This window comes from Sebastes umbrosus, chromosome 23 (genome assembly GCF_015220745.1).
Source record: "Sebastes umbrosus isolate fSebUmb1 chromosome 23, fSebUmb1.pri, whole genome shotgun sequence".
NCBI lineage: Eukaryota > Metazoa > Chordata > Actinopteri > Perciformes > Sebastidae > Sebastes > Sebastes umbrosus.
This window is the reverse complement of record NC_051291.1, coordinates 11,184,967-11,198,565: the sequence shown is the minus strand read 5'-3', so window position 1 is coordinate 11,198,565 and position 13,599 is coordinate 11,184,967. Positions and strand designations below refer to the sequence as shown.

General features: G+C 35.7%; 2 protein-coding genes across 16 annotated transcripts in view; one reads left to right on the top strand and one right to left on the bottom strand.

Moving 5' to 3' along the window:
• acss3 (acyl-CoA synthetase short chain family member 3) overlaps positions 1-3,659 on the top strand; it is a 45,111-nt gene extending 41,452 nt beyond the window's left edge. Inside the window, exons 12-16 of one of the 2 annotated variants that reach the window (XM_037759994.1) lie at positions 999-1,080; positions 1,379-1,501; positions 1,596-1,695; positions 1,869-2,044; positions 3,130-3,659. In XM_037759994.1, the coding sequence (XP_037615922.1) occupies positions 999-1,080; positions 1,379-1,501; positions 1,596-1,695; positions 1,869-2,044; positions 3,130-3,213 (565 nt within the window). In that variant the 3' untranslated portion in view covers positions 3,214-3,659. Of the gene's footprint in view, positions 1-998; positions 1,081-1,378; positions 1,502-1,595; positions 1,696-1,868; positions 2,045-3,129 lie in introns of those variants that run through there. The other variant, XM_037759995.1, reaches the window with a different exon arrangement.
• Positions 3,576-13,599, bottom strand: part of ppfia2 (PTPRF interacting protein alpha 2) — a 226,225-nt gene continuing 216,201 nt past the window's right edge. For 8 of the 14 annotated variants that reach the window (XM_037759972.1, XM_037759967.1, XM_037759969.1 and 5 more), the window contains 7 exons: positions 13,387-13,484; positions 13,086-13,261; positions 12,486-12,554; positions 11,359-11,515; positions 11,072-11,128; positions 9,259-9,350; positions 3,576-4,908 (listed from right to left, as the gene is read on the bottom strand). In XM_037759972.1, the coding sequence (XP_037615900.1) occupies positions 9,292-9,350; positions 11,072-11,128; positions 11,359-11,515; positions 12,486-12,554; positions 13,086-13,261; positions 13,387-13,484 (616 nt within the window). In that variant the 3' untranslated portion in view covers positions 3,576-4,908; positions 9,259-9,291. The remainder of the gene's footprint in view (positions 4,909-9,258; positions 9,351-11,071; positions 11,129-11,358; positions 11,516-12,485; positions 12,555-13,085; positions 13,262-13,386; positions 13,485-13,599) is intronic. The other 6 variants (XM_037759974.1, XM_037759975.1, XM_037759978.1 and 3 more) reach the window with 3 other exon arrangements.

Genomic DNA, 13,599 nt, shown 5'->3' with positions numbered 1-13,599 from the left:
GAGGGAGAACGACTTCATTCTCTGCTCAGGTATACATTATATCTTTACATTACAAATAGTTGTTTGCTGCTAAATTAATGCTCTGGAGAATGCATAAAGCAGTGGTTCTCAACCAGGGGCGTGGGAAACCCCAGGGGTCCTTGAGGGAACTCCACAGGGGTCCCCAGAAAAATGAGGAATAGCTTATTTTCACTATTTAATTCACTATAGAAATGAGCCCAATGTGACTAAGCATCATAAGAGTGACTATTCTGATCATAGGTTTCACTTCATCATTGTATCAGCTACTAACTAATAATCATATCTAACAACCAAAATCTTTTCAGATGAAGGTCCGTGACAGAATGTATATCAATTTAGGGATCCTTGACACAAAAAAGGTTGAGAACCACTGGTACAAAGCACCTTTAAAGATGTTATACATCTTATTGTTATACATGATGTTGTTTTCAAGTGCAGCTTTTGTGCGTAGGAAGCACTCACCAGTGTGACAGACTTTTCAAATTAAAAGCAGGCAGCCAATCTCATGCATTAGTTGCTTAGTTTATTATATATTTATTCAAATGATATTGGAAGACAGTGTGTAGATTTTTGCCGCAGTCATAAACAGCAGAAATTATGCTTTTTAATATTCACTTTCAGCATCAGAAATAAGATTTTTTTCGTGTCTTTGAATATTCTCCTTGTAGGGAAATTAATCTATGCAGAGGCATGTTTAGGGTTCAGACTTGGGAAATGGGATCATCTTGGTCAAGAAGGGGGATTATTGGTAGTCTCTGGATAAACAAAATGTAACCGAGCTCTCCTAAGCGCCGTTTGTGTGCAAAGTCTCAGTGTGTGTCAATCGAGGTGAAGCCTAGCAGATGATGTCTGTATGCAATTTTAACTTTTGAAGAACTCGTCATTATTATATTTTGTACATTTATGGCAGAAGGAAAGGGTTAAAAAATAAATATTGGAATGGAACTTGATTTGTTTTTAATACTTTTCTCCTTCAGACTACCTTTACCACCTGGTGCGACATTGTCACTGTGGCAGAACAACGATCTGTTCAAGCAGCTCTACTTCACTAAGTTCCCAGTAAGACCATCAACATTTCTTCACATTCTGATGTTTATTGGACACGAAATAATTTGCACAGCAGTCTGATTTAATAAAGAACAATTTGATATGACACTGACGCAATTTATGACACTGGATTAATAATGTAGTAGAGTGGGTGGTGATAAATATGTAGTAAAAGGTGGCCCTCTAGTGTTTACATCTTTCATCACGGATCCACATAGACAGAGACCTCATAAATTCAAACTGAAAAAACTTAAAAACTGTCCTGCTCCAAATGCTGAAACATAATCATTCCTTTCCGTTCCACCATCAGGGTTATTATGACACCATGGACGCAGGTTTTGTGGATGAGGAGGGCTTCCTTTACATCATGTCCCGGTCTGATGACGTCATCAACGTGGCAGGCCACAGGCTGTCAGCTGGAGCATTGGAAGAGGTAGGAGAACCATTACACAGGAGGTGACACACACAGGTTTTCACAACTCTTCTTTGTGGTATTTATCACGTATGCACGTGTGTGTGTTTTTCAGTCAGTGATGCAGCACCCTGCTGTGGGAGACTGTGCTGTGGTGGGTCTAGAGGACACTTTGAAGGGTGTTGTTCCTTTGGCTCTGTGTGTTCTCAAGAATGGTGAGGCATCACAGATGTATAGTTCACTGAAGTAATATAGAATATGTACTCATCGTGATTTCTTGGCTATCAGTATTTTGATGTCTTCAAGATAACTTGCCCACAAAATTTAAGACCACAACCCAAGTTATATTCCAGGTGGTATTAAAACTACATGTATTTTGTGTATCCAGGTGTGCAGAAAAACGAAGAGGAGATCATAAAAGAGATGGTGAATCTCGTGAGAGACTCTATCGGACCTGTGGCTGCTTTTAGGAAAGTGCTTTTTGTCCGAGGATTGCCGAAGACGCGCTCCGGCAAGATCCCTCGCTCCTCTTTAGCCGACCTGGTCAACGGAAAGCCTTACAAGGTACCATACAACCATAGAAATAGTTAGAATAGAACAGACATTGAATTGTTTGCCGTGGTCATTTGACTAGTTCACTAGCCGTTGTTCTGACCGTCATGCTGTATTAATTTGAATGGCTGGGCTCACTACACTATGACTTTTACGACATACTATACCATGACTTTTTAAGACAGTTTTTTATGACATACTATGATTTTTTTCTTGACTTTTTTATGACATCCTATACTATGACTTTTTTATTGGCATACTATATTTACTTTTTTCATGACATTTTTAAAACATACTATGTTCATTTTTTTTATGACTTTTTATGATATACTATATATACTTCTTAATGACGTACTACTACGGCTTTTTTAAATGACTTTTACGGCATACTATACTATGACTTTTTAATGATATTTTTATGGCATACTATAATATTACTTTTTTGATATTTTTATGGCATACTAAAAAAAGTCATAAAAAAGTCAGTGTAGTGTGTCGAAAAAAAGTCTTAGTATAGTATCTATAGATACAACTCTTAGGGAAATATTTTGTGCATGATTCCCATCAACAATAGTTTTTTAAAAGTTTAATACTGCAGGATAAAATTGCTGAGGGGAAATATTGTTGTATTTCTTTTTTGTCCCCTGTGCAAAGATTCACAGCTGCTCAGGAGACAGTAAAGCTCATTTTTCAATTCAGAATTTGAGTAATGACGGTGCATTAGCAGGCCCTGAACTCATTAAATAGAACCGAGAGCTCATTTGAAATTACATCTCCGTATAGTTACTGACTCCATTTTCTGCTGATCGGGTGCTAAAGGCCTGGAGAGAGTCAGTTGTTTACAGATGTAAATATAAGGTCTCCGTGGCAACAGCCTTAAAGCCCTAAAATAAAGTTAAAATGTAAAAGTTTAAAAATGTCTTTGCATTGTACAGAGTACAGTTATCATGTAAACATAATTGACTTTGCTAATCATTCAATTATCACTTTAATTAGGTATTAATTAGCAGATTTTACCACACTAGGTTCTAATTGTTTTTAATTATCTTTGTGTTACTTTGCTAGTAGAATTACAAAGGAACTGTTTTTCCCCACAGATCACTCCAACCATCGAGGACCCAGAAGTTTTCAAAGACATTGAGAGGCAGGTAGAAAAAGCCCTGAGACCTTGCGGAGCCTGAACTCATCTGCTGGATGTCAAAAGAAAACTAAGGTTGGATACACAACACAAAATCACTCCCTCGGCAAGGCATGTGCAAGCATGTTCACGCCGTGCTGCAAATATGAACTCAAAGTAGAAGTGAAATTGTTGATTATTCATTTTTAAGTCGAGCTGAATGTAGACCTTGATGTCAGTATTTTTTTACAGTGTTAATTTTTCCATTAGTAATACTGAAATTAACGATGTATTTGTATGTAATCTGAAGAATAATGTGAAACCGTTTAAGCAGAGGCGAGGTACGGCTACCTTTTTGTACAAAAAGATGCCCTCGAGCCATAAAGATTTTTTAATTATGAATGAAAATGAATACCTGACAACTCATTCACTGACTGTAGTTTTTTTTTTTTTTATTGACAATGAAAATTTGCTTGCTCACCACTTAATTTTTGACCAAAGTACAAGAAGTAATAAATAAAAAAAATGGACACAAAATAAAATGATTCATTGTTCGTGCAAATTGAAGATGTAAAAACAAATTAAAAGCGTAAGACTTGAGTTTTGTAGTCATCCATCAGAAATAACTAAAAGACAGATAACAGGGCTGGTACAATAGGTTACCCTGAAAACTCTGACAAAAACAAAGAGTTAACAGTTACACCGATGTAAAATGTCACAGCAAGCAACAGGTTTGTCATTAAATGTCACCTCACTTCAACATGGTCATATACTCTACGCACACTATGAGCTAAAGCAGTCTGTCTTTCAGTTATTTCCTGTGTTCTGTTACCGTAGTAGTGTCTGAGGGGTAAGGGGAGAAGGCCAGCTTGGCTGAGTGTGTAGTTGTCCTTTGTGTTAATGTATCGCCTGACAAAACATACAGTACAACAAGTGACAGGTTCTATGAATGACGTCCTGCTTTTTTGTTCTCTGAGTTTTGTGCGACTTCGGAGAGCAAGTGGTGACTCTTGTTTTGTGTCCTTGGCTACTAAATAGTCCGTTGAGTTGATGCGGTTGTATCAAAGTGCTTGTCATGTCGTTCCAGTGCGTCGGCTTGTCCTCTTAAAATGCTCCCTTAAGTCACCGCAAGTCCATAAGAAAGGATAATGAAGTTTGTTGGTGCCGGTAATGGGGCTCAGAGTGGTTTTTGTACACCACTAGAGGGCAGGTTTTTCACACAACATCCAGTCTCTTCCTCTCTCTCTTTATGGTGCAGCACAGGTTTATCATCATCACAATGAAAAAATAAAACCATATGTACAAAATGATCTAGAGAGGGGTGGGCGCAATATGGAGACAGTTTTTTAAAGAGCAGCATATATTAATCTATGGTCCACTAAATGAGGTGGCAGGGACGTTTTTTTGCACAAACTCTGAATATCTTTTTTTTATACATAGATGTGTGTATATATTAAAAAATGGCATATTTATTTACAGATAACCTACACATCTCCTGTAGAAGAAATACACAGTACGTTATGCTTCGACAAGTTACTGTACATGTAAAAGGTAGAAATGGTGACAACGGGGCAGCCTGCGGGACAGTTTAGCACCGGCATCTGGTGCCCACATTATAGGGAGGGAGGAGTAGGGTCGGGGAAGGGGGTCAGAGAGGAGAGCAGGGCTTCTTGGCAGTGCGTGTCATCAGAATGGTTTATTCCTCGGCAGGTTGGCCTGTCCAGCAGCTCCACTAGTTAATCTCCGTTCAGAACTGTACCTGAAGGGGAAGCAGAATGAGTAGTTTTGAATGAGGAACTGTAAAGTTGGTGAGGTTTCTTGCTGTCTGTCAATTACATACTGTGTGGATGTTTTGAAAACGATCTTAAAAAGCTGAGTCTGAAATGAAGGAATTGAGGAAGTCGCAATGGTTTATTAGGGTGTCTCAATGCAAATCTTGCAGCAGTGGAAAAAGAAATGCTTTCAGCAGGTAGAGACAGTCCTACTGTGTTGCACAAAGTAGTTGAATAGAATCCATATTGTGTTTCCTATGCACATGTACTGTACCAGAATTCAACCCTTTGCTCTTATTGAACTTTGCACTTTATTCTGTCTCTTTTTTTCTCGCTGTGTGGGAGTACTTATAAAAATAAGCTGATGAAAGCCTTAGAAACAGCCCACAGGGTGCTTCACGGGATGAGCAAAGTCGTTGGAAACACAAAATTATGGTTATGAAGACACATAAACTTTTCCCCTGTGAATCAATCCCCCTCTGCTTTTGTAGCTGTTGTGTTGTTCATTTTGATAACCCTGCAGTCGAGCATTATATCATTATTATCTGTTGACTGTGCCTCCAACCTCTGCACTTAATACATTTTAGAGGCTTTTAATGATACTGGTCAAGGACTAAAGGTTTTCTTGTCTGTACTTACTGCAGCCCGATGCCTAAACTGGTAAATGCACTGATTTCAGCCTTACCTACTGTAACACCTGTCACTGTGTGCGTATATTGTGAGAGGTGCAGACAATTATAATCATAGTTAAATAGGATGTATGGATTTGGATGTTTGTTGTTAAACTACAGAAAATTTTCATATTGTACCTTGAATCTTTTATGACATTTTCATGGCATACTATACTATGAATTTTTTGGCATACTACTACTTTATCAACATCCTATACTAAGACGGTTTTATGATTTTTTTTCGACATACTATACCATGAATTTTTTTTATTTTTCGACATACTATATTCTGACTTTTTTTTTCAACATACTATACCCTGACTTTTTTTTCGACATGCTATACTATGACTTTTTTTTATTTTTTTCAACATTCTATACTATGACTTTTTTCGACAAACTATACTATGACTGTTTTTTTTTCGACATACTATACTATGACTTAAATTTTTTCGACATACTATACTATATTTTTTATTTATTCTGACATACTGTATTATGACTTTTTTTTTGACATGCTTTACTATGACTTTTTATTTTTTCCGACATGCTATACTAATTTTTTAATTTTTTTTCGACATACTATACCCTGACTTTTTTTTCAACATGCTATATATTATGACTTTTTTTATTTTTTCGACAAACTATACTGTGACTGTTTTTTTTTTTCGACATACTATACTATGACTTTTTTTTTTCTTTTTTTTCAACATTCTATACTATGACTTTTTTCTAGTTTTTTCGACAAACTATACTATGACTGTTTTTTTCCGACATACTATGACTTTTTTTAAATTTTTTCAACATACTATACCATGACTTTTTTTTATTTTTTCAACATACTATACCATGACTTTTTTTTTTTTTCAACATTCTATACTATGACTTTTTTCTAGTTTTTTCGACAAACTATACTATGACTGTTTTTTTCCGACATACTATGACTTTTTTAAATTTTTTCAACATACTATACCATGACTTTTTTTTATTTTTTCGACATACTGTACTATGATGTTTTTTTCGACATACTGTACTATGATGTTTTTTATTTATTCCGACATACTATACTATGTTTTTTATTTTTTTCGACATACCATGTTGTTTTTTTCGACATTCTATACTATGACTTTTTTTAATTTTTTCAACATACTATACTATGACTTTTTTTTCGACATACTATACTATGTTTTTTTCGACATGCTATACTATGACTTTTTTTATTTTTTTCGACATACTGTATTATGACTTTTTTTTTAACATACTATACCCTGAATTTTTTTTCGACATACTATACTATGATGTTTTAAATTTTTTGCGACATACTATACTGTTGTTTTTTCGACATACTATACTATGACTTTTTTTTATTTTTTTCGACATGCTATACTATGACTTTTTTTTTTTTTTTTTCAACATACTATACTATGACTTTTTTCTAGTTTTTTCGACAAAGTATACTATGACTGTTTTTTTCCGACATACTATGACTTTTTTAAATTTTTTCAACATACTATACCATGACTTTTTTTTTATTTTTTCAACATACTATACCATGACTTTTTTTTTCAACATACTATACCCTGACTTTTTTTTCGACATACTATACTATGTTTTTTTCGACATGCTATACTATGACTTTTTTTTATTTTTTTCGACATACTATACTATATTTTTTATTTATTCTGACATACTATACTATGACTTTTTTTCAACATACTATACTATGACTTTTTTTTTCGACATACTATACTATGACTTTTTTAAATTTTTTCGACATACTATACTATATTTTTTATTTATTCTGACATACTATACTATGACTTTTTTTTTATTTTTCGACATACTGTATTATGACTTTTTTTTCGACATGCTTTACTATGACTTTTTATTTTTTCCGACATGCTATACTAATTTTTTAATTTTTTTTCGACATACTATACCCTGACTTTTTTTTCAACATGCTATATACTATGACTTTTTTTATTTTTTCGACAAACTATACTGTGACTGTTTTTTTTTTTCGACATACTATACTATGACTTTTTTTTTTTTTTTTTTTCAACATACTATACTATGACTTTTTTTTTCAACATACTATACCCTGACTTTTTTTTCGACATACTATACTATGTTTTTTGCGACTTGCTATACTATGACTTTTTTTATTTTTCGACATACTGTATTATGACTTTTTTTTTAACATACTATACCCTGACTTTTTTTTCGACATACTATACTATGATGTTTTAAATTTTTTGCGACATACTATACTGTTGTTTTTTTCGACATACTATACTATGACTTTTTTTTTTTTTTTTCGACATGCTATACTATGACTTTTTTTCAACATACTATACTATGACTGTTTTTTTTTTTTCGACATACTATTCTGATTTTTTTTTTTTTTCCAACATTATATACTATGAGTTTTTTTCTAGTTTTTTCGACATACTATACTATGACTTTTTTAATTTTTTCGACATACTGTACTATGATGTTTTTTATTTATTCTGACATACTATACTATGTTTTTTATTTTTTTCGACATACCATGTTGTTTTTTTCGACATTCTATACTATGACTTTTTTTATTTTTCGACATGCTATACTATGACTTTTTAAAAAAATTTCGACATACTATACTATGATGTTTTTTTCGACACACTATACAATGACTTTTTTTTTCAACATACTATACCCTGACTTTTTTTCGACATACTATAATATGACTTTTTTTTTTTTTTTTTCAACATTCTATACTATGACTTTTTTCTAGTTTTTTCGACATGCTATACTATGACTTTTTTTTATTTTTCAACATACTATACCCTAACTTTTCCTGTCTCGGTCATGACTGTCATAGTATAGCATGTCTAAAAAAAAGTCATAGTAAAGTATGTCAAAAAGAATAAGTCAGTATAGCATGTTGAAAAAAAAGTCAAAGTATAGCATTTCAAAAAAAAAATTAAAATAGTCATAATATAGCATGGGATAAAATGGAAAATTAGTCATAATAGTATGTCGAAAAATACAAAAAGTCATAGTATAGTATGTGATAAAATAGAAAATGAGTCACAGTAGTATGTCGAAAAATACAAAAAGTCATAGTATAGGATGTCATAAAATAGAAAATGAGTCATAGTATAGTATGTTGAAAAAAAGTCATAGTATAGTATATCAAAAATTAAAATAGTCATAGTATAGTATGTAGAATTTTTTTAAAAAAAAGTCTTAGTATGTCGACAAATAAAAATCATAGTATAGCATGTGGTTCGCTGGTAGTTGAAAAAAAAGTCTCAAAAAAGTTTCATAATCAATTTTTCAACATAGTACTTAAGTCTTTTTTATAAATTTTCCTATGACAGTTTTTAATATTTTTCTAGTCCCTGTGTCAGGTATTGAACTCCTCATGTATTTGAAGCAGATTTCTAAAGCTTAGACCAAACCTGACTCATCTTTTTTGGACAGACATTAAAGGGGCGACATCACGATGAGACGGTGGCTCGCTGCTAGTCCTTCTGTCTCCTATCACCTTATCACGGTTATCTGGCAAAAACACTGCACATGTTTGCCAAGTCGACGAGACAAAAAAATCCATTATCTGTTTTATGCACTTTTGAAGAAAGCGGTGTATTGAACAGAGCAAGGAGTCTGTGTTGTGTTACATACAGCGTACAGTTTAACGTCCCTCTCTTCCTCCTCTCAGCAGGAGTAGGTTCTCACCGTGGAGCTGTCCAGCCGCTGCACTGCAGAGGGTCCAACTGTAGGGGGAGACAGCGAGAGAGAAAGATCTATAAGTCGAAATATTAAAGCTCCTCTTCATCAGACTGAGTTAGAAGGAAACATTCCTCCACTCGGTCACCACCCCAAAACATGTGCCACGAGATAAGACGTCCTCAATAGGGATGCGTGAGATCACAAGCAAAACACTTTGCTCACACAACGGAGAATACTTGTTGTATCACCCTCAGAAGAGAAAGCCATGTATCAGGCACTCAAAGGAAGTCTTAATTTTGAGTGGATAACAGCAGCAACAAGATTTGTAGTGTATTGTGGACGTCACAGACCAGGAGTACAGTGAATAGAGACATAGGAACACAGGAAGGCTGTTTCAGTGTCACTAGGAACACCTTGTTAGAGGAGAACACTGGCCAAAATCAGTGCAGAGGGATGGTTTCCAGTCATGTATCACAACTCTGGTGGCATCATTTGTAAAGACACAGTTGCTAGTACACTCTGTATCCCTTTAAACAATCATTTCCAGTTCATTACAACTTAGATCTTTGAGCTTTACTGTTCATTCTTGACCTCGGAAACAGCAGGAGTTGACTAAATAATCTCGATTTAATGATCACTTAGTTTAAACTTTTCATGATTCTGATGATCCTGACAGTTCAAGATGCTAATAATCATGAGAGTTTAAACATGTACAGTTCCAAGACAACTAAATCTACTAATAATGTGGTTGAAAGCTATTATTAGTTATAGTTATTTTGTCTTATTTTAGTAGTTTTGGCCACTGTTCCAATTGGTACTAATAACTTTGAACTTAGCCAAGTTAATTTCTGAGACCTGGGAAAGCGGCGTCATCACTAGGAAAATTTGAAGGTGCAAAATACATGAATAGTCAGACGATCATACAGGTTTTAAACAAATCCCCCCATTTGAGAAGTACTATTTAGGAAGATAAAACGTTTGTCCAAACGATCCATTGTAATGAAATTCTTAAAATCGTAAATAAACTTCCTGCACTAGGAAGCTTTGACGTTCCCGTCACGGATTCCTCTCACTATTTTGGGGTGCGCTCACTTTAAATTTGTACCTCCAAATGAAGCGGTTTAGATAATCTGGCTTAATTGTTTATAACCTGTCTGATTGTGTTTCTTTGCAATGTCACTGCGTTCCCAGATCTCATTACTTTGGAGTACAACAAACTGAAATGATAGCCGAAACTACAAAAACGAGAACCAAGTTGTAATAATCTGGAGTGATCCTTTAATGAGAGCCCATTTCAGCCAGTGTCCTCTTTTAACAGCAGAGGGATGAGGAATGACGCAAACTGTCAGTTTGAGTTCTTGAGACATCCAAGACGTACTGTCACCTATGTAAACCTCCTGATCCAGGCCAACTTACATAGCACCGCTCAGCCACCTTTTGTTTTGCCGCTGCTTTAATTAACTGTAACTTCAAGGGTTACACCAGCAAGCATGGGTCTTAATCCATAACTTGACCCCGTAGCTTTTTACAACCAGGGTGACTAAACACAACTACTTTGCAAAACAACGCCCTTGTAGTTGGATATCAAAGATTCAAGAGTAGTAGAGAAAGAGAGAGAGAGGCGAAGGTGAAAGACCACAAAGAAAAGGAGAGATACAGCCGGACAGTGGTTGGCAGAGACCATGTGAAGAGGAGGGAGTATATGTGGAATAATAAGACACGCAGGGCCAACAAGCCCAGAACCCTCAAAAGGGGCGTAGCTGACCTTGAAACCAATCCAAATACATGTCGTCAGGACTGTCATCCAGCGCCTCATATAGTACTGCAGAGCAGCCGTCACAGAGTCAGAGAGAACAAGAGACAGAGTCACAAAGACAGCAAGGGGCAGCTACTCCTCAGGTGTGGTGCGTTGATGTACCAGTGCAACAGGTGGATTTTAACCACTGCTTTGTAGCTGCCTTTGAAAGACACTTTTCAGAAAACAGTATTTCATGCAATATAAAAAATAACAGTGTGCCAAGGGGTGTATTAGGTGCAGATGCAGGCACTTACCCTCAGGGGGCAATCTTCGGGAGTGGCCAGACGAGGCGGTGAGACGGAAGCCAGCAGGGAGAGTCTCTGCCGATCCGGGCATCATACTTATACCGTGAACGTCTCTGGGCGGGAACTGCCTCCTCCACGATGGACCTCGCAGGTCTTTGTCATCATACTGATGAAAAAGATAAAATATCATTCACAGTTACAAATTGTGAAACTTAGATATACAGTTCATAAATCAGGTAGGAATACACTTCACTTTCAAATTCGCTTTATTTAAAAGTGACAACGTGTTAAAGGAGGTCGTTTATGTCAGGCGACAAATTGTCTTATCTTGCAAAAACTTCTTAAATCAAACCACTTATATAAAAGGCCTAATTGATTGGAAGGAAAAGCAAAACATGTCTAACAAGGACCAATGCAGTCAAAAAAAAAAATCACTTCTCTTGCTTTGAGTGTGCAGACATGTTGTATTGTCGACGTTAGCTGTGAGAAGGTTTACTAAGTCTATTTTCAAAACCTTTATGTGGCCACATTTGGGATACTGGGAAATTTAGGTCATGGTGCTGTAGGGGAGAAGTTCAATTCTTTTAAATAGGACTTCTGCATCTTTATTTACAACTATTATTAATCATGAAGAGATGCATCCTAATCACATAATCTCTCAGTCGAAGCCATTTAAATACATAATCTATGCTTTCAGTGCATCAATGTTGGGGCAGCTTCATTTCACTGGTCTGATTTACAGACAAAATAGAAACCACATTTTTATTGTATTTTATACAACTTTTTTATGAGACAATATATTATGACTTTTTTTTTTACATTTTTATGACAACCTGTACTGACTTTTTTATGATTTTTTTTTTCTCTTTTTATTGGAGTTTTCCACATTGTAAACAGTAGTTTCTGAAATTGTTTCAACATGTGTACACAAATAAAAAAATTAAATAAAAAAAATTACATAAAAATATATATAAATAGAGTCATCTTCGATTGAGAGTGTGAGCTAATTAATTAGGTTTAACCATCTTGAGTATAGGGTTGGTAAAAGTGTAATTGTTGCGAGTGGTCTGAAATGACTAATATGCTATATTTATCATGACATTTTGGTGACATTAATGGTTAACAGTTGAGCTCACCTCATCCAGTCTCCTGTCGGTGCCCAGCGCCAGCATATTATTGTACTCTCGCTCCAGAATCTGACGTGCCTGAGGAAAGAAAAAAAAAAATAAATACCCAACACATTCTGATTTCCACAAGGCCAGCTATTTTTAGCAGAATGCTAAAAGAGGCAGCTGACACATTACGTTATTCGCGCTGCATATCCATTTTACCTGAGTATGGATGAGATAAGCAGTGAGAATTCACAGGGCAACCTGCCAGAGTGACAGCTGGCAAATCTGCATGTTCTGATTTAGATTCGACCAGCTTTTTGAAGGCTGATACCGACATGCCTCTACTTTTGGACTGAAGCTGGTGACGGATGATATTTCTGGCCATAATCAGCACCTTTAAATTTGGCTTTTAAAACGTTAACAAATGAAAAATGTTCCCCTCACAATGAGTGTGGAAAAGCTATGAAGTGATAGTCAGACCATGTGATTTAGACCAGACATCTGATTTTTTGGCAAAACATGTGTCTAACCTTTATTTGAATTCAAAACAGTTTGCAAGAAAACAAATGTATCTATCATCGTTTTAACGTTTGATCAAGGCAAGTGTTGGCGTAGCTGCAGTACCTGAGTGTTTTGGTTGGGGATCTGGAGGAGCAGCGCCAGACTGCTGTAGTCAAAGTTGTCATCCAAGGCGACCAGAGCTCCATGCACACCGCTCTCTAGCAGGATGTTGGCGTAGTCCCTCAGGCCTATACTCTGCACCCAGCGGATGACCCGCTCATTACTCCACACCAGTACGTCTGCAGACAACACAAGCACAGAAATCTCATCTCAGAGCCGGATTTCTTTTTTATTCATTTCTAGCATCTTATTTTGGTTTGTTATGATGATCGTTTTTTTTTTTTTTCATTTTGGGTACACTCACCTCTCATTTCGTGCTGGCTGTGCTCCCTGCGTCTCTCCAGTTCCTTCCTGTCATAGTTGAGCTTCTTCAGACCCATGATGCCATACTGTAAACTTGTTCTGGTGTTAGAAAAATCACACATATACACAGTCATGTCATGGAGAAAACTTTGATTTTATACAGGGATTCTATGAAATGTATTCTTGATGCTCTCTGCTGACGGTCACCATGAGG